Raw genomic sequence first — 13303 nt, forward strand, 5'->3', positions numbered from 1 at the left:
TTCTGCAAGTTATATCCTTCCAAATTTTCTTATGAAGCTCTGTGATTTTAAAGATACATTCATATTTCTGTAGGATATAGATAGTATACAACTATATTTAATCTATTGCTTCTAACTGCTACATAGCATTCCATAATGTGCACACATTTTGTTTTGATAATCTAGTTACCCAGTGATGGACACTTGTCAGTGGGACAGTTATTGTGGGAGAAAGGCCAAAGCAGAACTTAAAAGCTCTTCCGTCACCTCTCCTTATATCACTGTGCCTAACTATCTCAGCCCTGGGCTGCTAAAAGCCTTGTCCCCAAGCCCCACCCATACACACACACACACACACAAATTTATTCTATGATAACTTTAATTCTCCCTCAGATGTTCTAAATTTATGTCCCGTCCTCAGAGCCATCCAATCCTCTCCATTCTGTAGGGTGTCCAAGGTTGATTTTGAGTCAGAGTGTCAGCCTCCAGCTTGTCAACCTTCACGTTTTCCATTCCACCGAGTTTGCTAAGTTCAATGATTACATTTTTCAGTTTCAGAATTCCCTTTTGTTCTTCATATATGCTGGTATTTTTCATAATATCTTGTACCTTTGTTATAAACTCAACATACTTTTTCATTTCTTTAACTGCATGAAGCAACCATTTTAGATTCTATATCTGGTATTTCCAAATCATTGGTGTTTTGTGGATCTAATTCTGTAGTTTATGTATTTTTCTGTCTCTGTTACCTGGGATGGCTTGTTTACTGAGCCCATGTTCTTTGGATTTTTATCTCTGAAAAATCTTTAGACCTAGATTTAAAGTTCATTTCTCAAGAGAGAATTTGTATTTGCATTTGTCAGACTGCTGATACTACTACCAAACTCAAATCACCTTAAAATTTCAGCTTGATTATCTGGGAGTGGGGAGTATTGTGGTTTCTAGCCGTAAATCAGGTAGAATATAACCCTATTATGAGGAATAGAAAGAAGACACATTTGGGGGTTCATTTGTTTATTTTTACACAGAGCTAAGATTGAGACAGGCAAATATACTGACAGTTTTGCTCTGTGGAGCAAAGTTTCTTTCTAGTTCACCTTCTAAGGTGAACTAGAATGTTGTCTCTGCAAGTTCTTGGCTTTATGCAAAGGCCTTGGATTACACATACACAAGCGCATGCACATGCGCGCACACACACATACACACACACACACACCCTGGGCCCTACGCTTTAGTCCACCACAAAGCATAGTCTGTCCTTTTTGTACTTGGATGTCTAGTTTGCCATGTTGCCTGAAGTGGAAGTTCTACCATATTTTTAAATTCAACTTAGTGGTACACTTTTGTGATGTTAAGGCAGAGAACACAGGAAATTATTCCATTCCGATTTCTGCTCATTTTATAATTGGAGATGCGTACAGGAATTTAGAAATGTAAAGTAAGAATAAATGAAATGGTTGAGAAAAGACTACATAAAAGGAATGAATAGTAGAACCAAAACTAAACATTGAGAGTCTTGTGACAGTCTTAAATCCAGTAACTAAATAGTGTTTACAAATAGAAAAAAAAATATGTCCTGGAGAAATCAGTTAAAAGATGCAGATTCTGGCTGTGACATAACTGGCTTATTATTAAACAATTTCCCTCTCAGTGCTTCAATGTCCTCATTTGAAAAATAAAAATAATAAGGCCCTTTGACATCAGGGTTCATTATAAGGATTAAACACAGTAACATGTATGGATTTATGGGATAATGCAATATACCAATGCAAAGTGTAATGAAGATACTTAATGTTGTGCCTTTAAAAAATTGCTCTTATGTATTGTTAAAGGGAATTGTTTTTTATAGTCATTTGTTAATTCATTATTCATTTATTCAACCAAACATTTATTGAGCATTTTCTCTGTTCTAGATATGATTGATGTTAGACACTGGATTGCCTTTCCCCTTCAAGAACATACTATTTGTTAGGGAAAACAACACATAGGCAACCGATTTATTATAAGTGCAGTTGTAAGTGATAAATTCATCTCTTTAAAACTATTTTAAAATTCTGATTTATCACTAGTTCTAACTAGCCTTCCATCAGTCATTCCAAAGTAATGGTCTGTAATAAGAATCACTATGTATAATTATACACAATAAAAATATATGCAACAGGTATTTTGATAACATGATAAAGTAATTAAAACCAAATATAGTCATTGGGGCTCCAGAATATTTTAAAACTGTATTATATATTGTAAAATCCCATTTTTTTTTTTTTTTTTTGATGGAGTCTTGCTCTGTCACCCAGGCTGGAGTCCAGTGGTGTGATCTCAGCTCACTGCAACCTCCATCTCCTGGGTTCAAGCAAGTCTCTTGTCTCAGCCTTCTGAGTAGCTGGGACTACAGGCACCCTGCTACGCCCGGCCAATTTTTGTATTTTTAGCTGAGATGAGGTTACACCATATTGATCAGGCTGGTCTTGAACTCCTGACCTCAGGTGATCCACCCGCCTCGGACTCCCAAAGTGCTAGGATTACAGACATGAGCCACCGCGCCCCATCTTTTCATTTTTATAGCTTCACCTAAGTTTTGAATTAAAAGAAATAAATAGGCCGGGCGCGGTGGCTCAAGCCTGTAATCCCAGCACTTTGGGAGGCCGAGACGGGCGGATCACGAGGTCAGGAGATCGAGACCATCCTGGCTAACACAGTGAAACCCCGTCTCTACTAAAAAATACAAAAAACTAGCTGGGCGAGGTGGCGGGCGCCTGTAGTCCCAGCTACTCGGGAGGCTGAGGCAGGAGAATGGCGTGAACCCGGCAGGCGGAGCTTGCAGTGAGCTGAGATCCGGCCACAGTACTCCAGCCCGGGCGACAGAGCGAGACTTCGCCTCAAAAAAAAAAAAAAAAAAAAAAAAGAAATAAATAATTAATACCCAAGATATTGTTTTATATCAATGACCAACAGTAATGAAATGTTCGGTTAGCAGAAACTAAAGCCCTGAAGCGGTTCAGAAAAAGCTACCTGTCACTAAATCAGCAATGCTTATAAGCAACCTAGAAGAAAACTTTTATCTGCCTTGTTTTGGCTTTCCTGGCATACTTCCTTATTTCATCTTCATTTTATAATTAAGTTTTGGGTCACAAGACTAAGGCAAAGGAGCTTCCATACTGAAAATCTACATTTTTTATGCTTATCATAAAAAATAATTTAGGTAACATTTTCTGCAAGCAACTTCTAACTTAACAGTAGAAGTTTAAAACTGTTTGAAGATCAAAGCACAAAATTTATCTAGGTTTTGATCCTAGTATAAAAGAATGGCAAAAATTATGTGAACAAGAATTACATGCCCTTAGAATGTCCACTTTTTAACCTGTTAAATTTGCCAATCTTGCAAACTATTATTTACTTGCATTGCATAATTAGATATTCATTTAACATACTCAATTAAGTAAAAGTTAGCAAGCCAAGATGACATTGTAGCACTATTTTAAATTATAATGAATGATCACATAAAACTCTTTAGTATTTATCTAAAGTAATTATTACTCTACTTCATTTGTTTATCTAAATCAGTGATCATTGATGTTTGAACTTTTTGGCTTAAACGTTTGTTTATACTACTTGCTAGAGTATGATAAATTTAATACATGAAAAACTCTACACAATTTAAGTAATAATTTGTCAATACTTATGTTTTAAAATATTTTTAGAAAAAGGAGTGCTGTATATTATTAAAACAACTTTCTGAAATTATTTGTTTAATATTATCTTTGATTTTAAAATGACATATATGTGGCTTTACGATGAATCAAATTGTCCTAAAAGATGTCAGATAAGAAATGCAAGTACTTTGCAAGTCTAATACTTAATTTTTTTTATGTACAACAAAAATTTAATAAATTAACTTTCGAAGCACAGATGACTGATTGTGTCACTTTATTGTCCTGCTAGGAACATGTTGGGTAACAGAAGATTTGATTACGAAAGAAAATTATTTGGAAATAATTTTGCTCTCTGAATATCTCCTCATCTCCATTTCCTGCCCCCATACACATATATTCTTATCATCTGATACTCTCCTGAAAGTATATTAACTATTTCAGAGTATGTTTCAATATATTTTAACTTATTATTTATTTGTAAAATAACAAACTCAAGAAATATCACTAAGTTTTTAAATGTTTATTCTAGGCAGGCTGACCTTGCTAGGTACAATTCTTAATAATCACTATTAGTGTGGACAGAAGTATAAGCACAATAAATGGGAGAGAGTTTTTCAGTAGATATAATCTTTGTCATCAGCAGATCTCTTCACTTTACCACAGATAATGAATAAATCTGGGTAATATTTGGACAGTATTCTATTTGTTCATAAAACTAAAATTAATTGTAAATAAAGCATATACTACAGAATGCTGGTGATGAAAATGAAATGTGGGTTTTTAGTAACTCTATGTACAGTATTTTACTGGGACACTGGGCTTTTCTCAGAGACACTGGTATGAGTCACTAACATTTTACAGGAACTGGCTTGAGACTCTGAGAAGTAGGCTAGAAGGTGTTCCTGTTCATTTGAACTAGTCAGCTCAGTATTGTTTATTTACCAACTGGGATAAATTATGTCACTAAATAGGTAACCTGTGAAATAATTATCTTTTGCTTTCAACTTTATTCTAGAAAACACTTCTAAAAATTTGCAGAACTTTCCAGAATTAGCAATGATCATGTGAATAATAATGTGTATTTTCTTTTCAGCATAAAAAAAACCCAATTGCTGTGCTGTGTTTTTTGAAAAGTGTTTGATACTATTTACTGTTAATTGTTTGTTGTTAATTAATTAATTACTTTTATAAGGAGAGACACGATATATCACAGACTACACCAATAGTAAATGTTCAGAGATATAATCATGAAGTATTTTACTTCCCTTACAGCAAACTGTGCTCATAGGAGAAACTAGAGGAATGGAAATAACAAGTAAAGGTATCACTATCTAACGATTCATCATTGAGTCAAATTGAAACATTTCTAAACACGAAACATATTAGTTGGAGATTCTTATTTGTGTACAAGAGAATATTTACTATATATAACTTTTATTTCTAAGAACTAGCCATAGTAGTTAACAAAAAATCTGTGTCATTATTACCTGATAGATACCAAACTTTTTAACAAATGCTTTTGTCTTTTATATTAAAATTAAGGTTTGAATGAAATTACTTCAATTCCATAATTCTAAGGACTAATGAGTTTATTTAAAGTTTTATAAATGTATTTATTTTGTTTATCAAATGGAATACCGTTAAAAGTATTTGTAATCACTGAATTTTTTATAAGTGAAAACTATACATATGGTAGTACTTCCTTCATGCTGAGCAATTATACATTTATTTTTAAAAAACTTTTTATTTTGAACTAAGTTTAGACTTAAAGGAAAGTCACAAACATAGTTTTTATTTTTCAAGAAGTAGGTACTCGGACTAAACAATGCTTGCAGAAAATTAAATTAAGGAGGGTCCTAGAACTTAACCAGTTCAAGATCTTAGTTAATTCTTGATCTTTGAGGATATTCATCCACATCAACTACTCCACGGGACAACATGCTGTAAATCCAACAGAGTAGCAGGAATAGTTTGAGTATGTGAGCTACCCACATCTTCCATAGGCCAAATAATTGTTTTGCTTTCATAAACCATAATTTTGTAAACTTTTAAAGGAACTTACTTTGTTGAATAATTACAGATTTTACTTAACTTCACTCTCTTAAGAAATCTACACTTTAAAGAGATGTATGCCTGATGCTTCTCCAAAGGAAATTAAAGTAAGTTATTTAGACGCAGGTATTAACTGACCCTGCTTCCCAATACATCAGGCATTTAATAGAGAGAGATCATTTCTTCCTTCCCAACTCTTCACATTTCTGTGGAGGCCTGCTGAGAAAAATCATTTCCTTTCATCAAAATCTTAGATGGAGAGCAGCGGCTCAGTCAGCCTGGCATCTGAATTTTGACCATAGTACTACTGCAGAAATAGAGTGCACATGGCAAATGTAGCTGTACTTACTTGATTAGACAATGCATGATTAATTATTTTGACTAGTTAGGTACAAAAACTGAGTCTCTCTCGTAATCAGAAATTGTTTATCTGTTTTCTGAAAGTGGATAAGGATATGTAACAGAGAAATCCTTACCACAAGTTCTTCAGTAATTGCCAGAGCAAGATAAATGTATAAAATGAAGTTAGGCCATGAAACATTTTTATGTTTAAATTTAAATTCTCATCTCTAAACACCTCTATTAACAGGAGATTTGAGATGCAACCATCCTCCTAATAAAAAAAATGAAATCTTTAAGATTGAGAAACATTTGTAAATAACGGATCCTTTAAATATCTCTGAACTTTATTTTAAAACTTATAAGGAGAAATAATCATTGCTTTATATAACCACTGATACCATTTTAGCATTTGATGAAGATGTTAATTTATGGTTGGTTAGCAGTTTATGGCTGTCATTAGTTTTTCAGTTTGGTCCACATTAGAAATCTATTTTTCTTTTTTATTTTAATCTCAGACAATTATATAAAGATATAGTTATGTTTTATCTAAAATGTATCATTCTTCTATAGCATTTCAAATTATTCACAGATCATAGTTCTTATATGTACATATATGAATTTAAAAATACAGCAATAAAATGCTTGAAACAGACCATAAATTTGCTTCATGTTTTATTGCATCTCTGAATCAGGTTGAGGAGACAAGGGCAACTATGGTCTTTGGGAAAGAATTAACTCTTTCCCAAGCTGAGAAAGAGAATAATGCATTGTGCATAATTAAAGCCAACTCCCAATCAAAGCATGGTGGTGACTTGTGAGCCTTGACCATCATATATGTAGTGGGGTTGGGGGTGGTGAGGATTAATAACTGCCAAATCCTCTTTTCCTATGCAGTCTAACCTTCCCAACCCATTCATTTCTCTTTCAGAGCTCTCTAATCTATATTTCTGTACTGCCCAAATTAGAGAAAAGTGGAGAAGAGAAAGAAGGAAAATTCACACACACATTCTAGTATACTTGATAATTTTGCAATAGTTAAGAAACAGTCTCCTGGATTTGTTAAGACGAGTTATTTAGAAAAATTGGTAGAATTTAACCCAAATCAAACCTCAGGGAAAGCGAACAGAGTTTCTCTGCAGCGTGAAGAAGCGAGGAGCTCTTTGGGGTTTAAAACCCGGGCGCTTTCGCAGATGCCTCGGGTTTCGTGCGGCTGTGGGATGTCTCTTACAAGCCTGGCAGCTACGTGTGAACCCACATGCCTGCTGCCATACAGGGGACAACCCGATCCTTGAGCCACCCTCGAAGGACAGTTTGAGGCAGAGCCCCTGAAAGTTCTCCTTTTGTCCCAAGGAACTTGGCGGTTGAAGGGCAATTGCGCCCGCAAGGGTGGCTGGAAACGCCGGTCCAGGGGAAGCCCGGAGAGAAGGGGTGCTCTTCGGATGCGGATCCCGAATCCCTCCGGATGCAGATCCCGAATCCCTTCGGGAGCACTGCGCAAGCAAAACAGCGCGGTGGGCGCCAGTGCTGCGTGAACGTCATTTGGTTTGTTTGCAACCCAGGGCTGCTGGACCTGCTGGAAGGCGGCCCCTTCCCTCCTCCCGTCCTGCCAGGTCCCCAGCACAAACACTCTCCTGGTTAGGAAAATAGGCTCCTGGTTATCCCACCCAGCCCTGTTTACTGGAACTTTGGTTCTAAACACCAGTCGATCAGAAGAGCCAGAGATTTGCCGGGCAAAAAAGACTCTCACCCTAAGAGTTGTTCCTACTGTTAAACTGAAGTTACTGGCTCCGCGTTTTCCCTTCTCTTTCCCTCTTTCCATCTACTATGTCTAAAGTTTGATTTAAAAGACCGAGTTTAAATAAACCTGCAGCTCATTGGCTTGGCAAATCCAGAGACTTTCGAGTTGTACATGCCAATGCAGACCGCGCAGGAGCTGGGCTCATTTACTTTGCCAACACAACAACAAAAAAAATGTTAATTGATGTAAAGTTGCTTGGCACGTGGTTAATTTAGTCTTACCTGCATTTTAATTGAAAGAAAACCTATTTATGTTTCTGATGTTCAGGTTTTGCGATTTAATTTTGTTTAAAGGCACCTTTGTGTAGTTGTTCCCTCCCCCTTCTCCTTTCCGTCTGAATCACGTTTTCATAAAAGGTTTAACTAAGTAGTCTCACCTGACCAGGATTCATTACCTCCTGCATTCCATGAGCACACTTTCGGGTTTCCACTCGCTTCCTCGCTCCGCCCGGCAGGGCCGCCACGATGTGCTGCGAGCCGGGAAGTGAACTCATGATTATTTTTCAAAGTCTGGGAAGTGTATTATCCTTTTTTCTAGTGGTAATTAGTTACCATAGCATCTAATACGTAAATGTGCCCAGAGCACACCATTAACAGTTAAACGGAGGATTCAATTTAACACATGATTATATCTTTCATAAGTCATTACATTGGAAAAGTCAATGCCACTCATTCTGGAGCAATCGCAAGGTCAGGGCCGCGTAGAAAGGTTCGGTTTCCGCGTGCTAGACCAAGAGTGCGAGTTGGTGGAGAAGGGAATTCTGTGAGTCTCGGCCTCACTGCTGTAAGGGTGGATGGTGGGTGCGATAGGAGGGACAGGAATTTAAGCGTAGCATAGGGTCTTGGAGGGGTTGCCCAGCTGCGGGGACTGGTGAGAGCATTGCAGACCGCGTGCGGGTGCGTGTGGGTGCGCGCGCGCGTACACACACACGCACACACACTAACACATACCACAGGGAGGGAGAAGCAGGGGTAACTAGAGAGCTCTTCGAAGATGATCATTTGCTGGTCCTTCTGGTGGTGCCCAGTGTCAAGCTGGCGATGGGACCCTAAGTGAGAATAAAAAGCCAGGGATTCTGAGTTTTTGCTTGGCCTCATCTGTCCACTCTCAGCTCTGTAAAGAACACCAGCAGCGAGATCGGATTGGCAGGATGGGTGTGCCTGAGAGAAGCACTCCAAGCCCTGGTGGATGCCAGAGCAAGCTCAGGGGTAGCCAAGATACCCTTGCACTCTGGCTCATGCTGCAGTCTTAGGAACCAGGCTGTCTGCTCTGACCCAAGGAGACTTTTGCAAGACCACACTGATTCCCCCGATGTTCAGTCCCCCATTTCCGACCTGTGTGCTCTATGCTGGACAGACAGCTGGGGTCAACAGTGTGTAGGCTAACTCTTCAGACTAGGCCAAAACTCAGGGCTCAAACCCCAGAAAGAAAGTGCTCCAGGGCTTTATCGGGAGTGGAAAGAGTTGTCCCTCCAATCACTGGCTTCCTTTTCTTAAAGCTGCTGCTGAAAACCCTTTAGAAAGGTAGGAGTTAGGGCAGAGAGGATCACCTAAGTAAACCACAGAAAATTCCTCTCCTGTTTCTTTTAGATGTCCCATGTTTATTGCTAAAAGCACAGGCTGGCCAATTGCTAGGTTTGGAAAGAGGGTTGATTTGTCTAAAATTATCAAAATGAAAATAAATGTTAATAAACCTAATACATTAAATAATTATGCTTGTTCATGTGACATTTGAATTTATTCTCAGTGTTTTCCTATCCCCACCCCCATCCATTTCAAGTCTCCTTCAGGACTAAGATTGAAACCTGAGTGATTAAAAAGAGGAGGATTCTCATTTTTTAAATTTTTTCCCTAAAGTTCAAGATGCATTCTGTACAATTTTTAATAATAGTTAAACAGTACAAAGGTTGCAGAGGAAGTATTTCAAGAAGGCCTTCTAATAATGAGAAATATTAAGCAGTAAATCTTGCAGCAAATGTGTCCCCTACAATGTTAATATGCAAAAGAAAAAAAAAATCTGACTGGTGGTGGCTGTGGTTAATTCCTAATCAGAATGATGGACAGCAGGGCCAGAACAATACAAACTAATGGCTGTGTTGCTGATCACTTTACCCCTTGATTAAAGACACCCAATTATGGCGCAGAACAGTGTCGTAATTATGTTTCTTAATCACATCCAGGAGGTTTAATTGCCTTAACGATGTGTTTCATTAAATGAATTTAGGTATTATAGTCGACAGTTTTCATACACAGTTGTTTTCAAATTAACATAATATTAGACATCGTCATGGAAATTGTTTTAATAATCATAATTAGACGCACCCAGGCTTTGTCTGGTAAATGCTGAGAGACGGGTCGGCTTCTGCCTGGGGGCTGCCCTGGTCTCCTCCCTCCTTCTGCCCTCACTCCCAGTCTGGGAGGGCTTCAGCTTCAAGGCCCTTTGCTGTGATGTTTTCTGAAAAGTTACAAGTTCTGATTAATCTTTTTTGATGGCAAGTGGAGCAGAAAATATCCTTCCTCACCCCCCACTAAGTTTGATGGCATTTAGGGATATCTTTATGAGCATAGGCTGTATAGACAAAAATGCATTTAACATACTGGGTATAGAGGAAACATCTAACTTCTGCACCACCACCACCACCACCACCACCACCACCACTATCTCTGCAACCTGCACCACAGTGAAAAATCACACCTTCTATATTTGAGGGCAATATAAAGGTCAAAATACAAGTCTCGACAGTCATTCTTTAACAGAATCAATGCCCAAATCAATCCAAATTTGGAACCTAAAAGTCTCATTATCAAGCAACACTAGCAAGTTCTGATCATCTCTATGGGGATTGTTTATGCTTATACCATTCAACCTAGTTAATTCTTTTTATCACAAAAAAGCAGAAAGCTACAATGAAATCAGCGCTCAGAGAATACAAGTGCATTTTTTCCTTGGCCTTCAGGCATTTGGAAGTAGAAATTTTGATGACAAACTCTTTAAAGAAACTTTACCCTCTTTGATGGGCCCTGGCATGGTTAACAATGCCATACAAGTGGAAAAAGATTTCCAGGGAGAATATGGCCTTCAAAGTTCATGCCAGTAGCCAGAAACTTGGAATCTCTTCTGGGTTTCACCACTGACCCCATTCATCTCTCCTCCTTATAACAATAAGTAAATTAGGGCTACTTCTAATTGTGCATCCCTGCAAAAACTTTAGTTCCACCTTCTCTGAAACTCCTTTCTTTTTTGTTACCTTTCAAGCAAAGAGTAACACAGAAGAGAGGTGATTGCTTCTTCCACAAAGCACAGCATAATAAAATGTTTGATCAAAATATTTTAATAAAGATTCTTTCTGACATAGATACACATACAAATGGTTGTACATGGCTGTCATAGTCTGATTGACCTATTTAATATATATATCATTCTTTACACATCCAAAACCCGCCAACAGATCCATCACAGCTCCCGTCTCACCATCCAACCTGACAAACTGAATTTGTATTATCTGCAAGGAGTGGAAAATAGAAGGACTCCATTTTTAAAAAAGATTTTCTTAATTTTCACAGGACGGAAAGGCAGTCAAACAGCCATGCAAAACTAAAACTGAAAGCTCACTTTGGGTAAATAGCTTCTTGTTCTTCCTTAGTTTTATTTCTTTTTAAATTTTATTTTTTTAGAAAAATAACAAAGGATTTCACACCATAGGCAAATCAAACCAGTCTTTTAACTTAAATAACTCTCCACAGTTAAAATAACTTATATATGTACAAATATATTAAAAGCAATTAAATTAGACCTTTTAAAAATGCACAGCACAGCCTGGAAAAATATTTGCTTAGCATGTTCTTACGTATAGGATCTATTGCTGTGATTTTTTCCCTTTTGGAATGTAAAGGAGTCCCCTTTCAAAAAAGAGATCAATTCATTCATCAATTAAGAATACACCTTTCCTGTAATTTTTGGACTGAAGCAATTTATTAAAGCTCAATTTAAATACAGGGATGATGCAACTGAAAATATCCAGGTGACCTTGCATAAACCTAAGCAGCTCAAATACACCAATATTTCTCTTCATACTTGTTGGCAAATAAACCTTTAAACACTTGGCACACAGTATAAGTAATCTATAAAACAATCTTAGAGGCATTAAAAAAATCTGCACATAAGACCCATGACCTTAACACATGATAAATACTGTTGATGTGGAAGGGTCATTGAAGAATAACAAATAAATACCATGAATTGTTAATACATCATTGCAGAGTAGAAAGTAACAAGGTGCACATAAATATTTTTAAATGCAATTCTTTCAGCCACAGTCAGTTTTTTTAATATCACTCTCTCCAAAACTTTGAGCATTTTCACAGGATTAAAGTTCAGAGACAATAAAAAATACAAGTCTTCCATAGCAACATGTCTCTCTCTCGCTCTCGCTCCCTCTCTCTCTGGGTTTTATTTCCCCCTCACTTAAGTCCACATTTCAAGTTTTTCTCCTGGCTCAGAATCAAAATTTATTTTCAAGTGCCCTTTCTGATTTGTCTGAATGAATATTCCATCTCTCATGCTACCCAACCCCTCACTCCTCCTCTCCCCCTCAGCACTAGCCAAATTCACAATTATTAGTAGGATTAGTATTTTGCCATTCAAACACTCTCCAGGCTTAATAACCAAGCACTACTTCTCAACTTATTTTTCACCATTAAGGAAGATTCCACTTCCTCGCGGTCTAGGCTGCCACCAAAGTTGCCACTTTTCTGGGAAAAAAAAAGACATCCATACTCCATCCCAACTCCACCTCCCTCCTCCCTCCCTCCCCACCCCAAAGACCGAGATTCTGGGGATGTCAAGGCTAAAAGTCCCGTTTGTCTCTGATACTTCTCCTCAGTTCTTGCCTCTGCTTTGTTTGCTCTGCAAGTGTTTCACAACTACGAGAGGACCAAAATAAAGGGGGTGGGGAGCAGCTTTTCGCTTTCCTCTAGATTTTGGGTAGGTCTTGTGTTTTTCGGGGGGGGGTGTTTAAGGCTTCTCCGTGCACTGTTTGCAGAGGCTAGAGGAGACGCTGTTGAACAGGGCGCACTTCTCCGGGCAGGAGGCAGCCGGGGGCAGCCCGGCGCTGAACGGGTAGCCGGCCGCCTGCTCGTAGGCGCCGAGAGCCGGGTGCAGGGCAGCAGCTGCTGCCGCTGCAGCCGCCGAGCTGGGCAGGGAGGCAGCCGAGATGGCTTGGCCCTGGTTGAGGTAGGCGACTAGGCGCCGCATCTCCTCCAGGGCCTGCGCCTGCATGAGGATGTAGTTCTTGGCGAGCAACAGCGTGGCGATCTTGGAGAGCTTTCGCACCGACGGGCTGTGCGCGTAGGGGATCACCGCGCGCAGCTCGTCCAGCGCGTCGTTCAGGTCGTGCATCCGCCGGCGCTCTCGGGCATTGATGTTAAGCCGCAGCGCCTTTTGCTCTTTGGATTTCTTGCTGCTGCTGCTGCTGCTGCCG

General features: G+C 38.6%; 1 protein-coding gene across 1 annotated transcript; it reads right to left on the minus strand.

Moving 5' to 3' along the window:
- Positions 1-11132: 11132 nt before the first annotated feature.
- Positions 11133-13301, minus strand: BHLHE22 (basic helix-loop-helix family, member e22). Its single transcript, XM_011931927.1, has one exon. The coding sequence runs from the start codon at positions 13219-13221 to the stop codon at positions 12838-12840; it is 384 nt and encodes a 127-aa protein (XP_011787317.1). The 5' UTR covers positions 13222-13301; the 3' UTR covers positions 11133-12837.
- Between the last annotated feature and the right edge of the window lie 2 nt (positions 13302-13303).

Source organism: Colobus angolensis, unplaced genomic scaffold (genome assembly GCF_000951035.1).
Source record: "Colobus angolensis palliatus isolate OR3802 unplaced genomic scaffold, Cang.pa_1.0 Scaffold92, whole genome shotgun sequence".
Lineage (NCBI taxonomy): Eukaryota > Metazoa > Chordata > Mammalia > Primates > Cercopithecidae > Colobus > Colobus angolensis.

Coding starts and splice junctions, on each gene's coding strand:
- BHLHE22 (XM_011931927.1), bottom strand. CDS start 13,221: ATGCACGACCTGAACGACGCGCTGGACGAGCTGCGCGCGGTGATCCCC.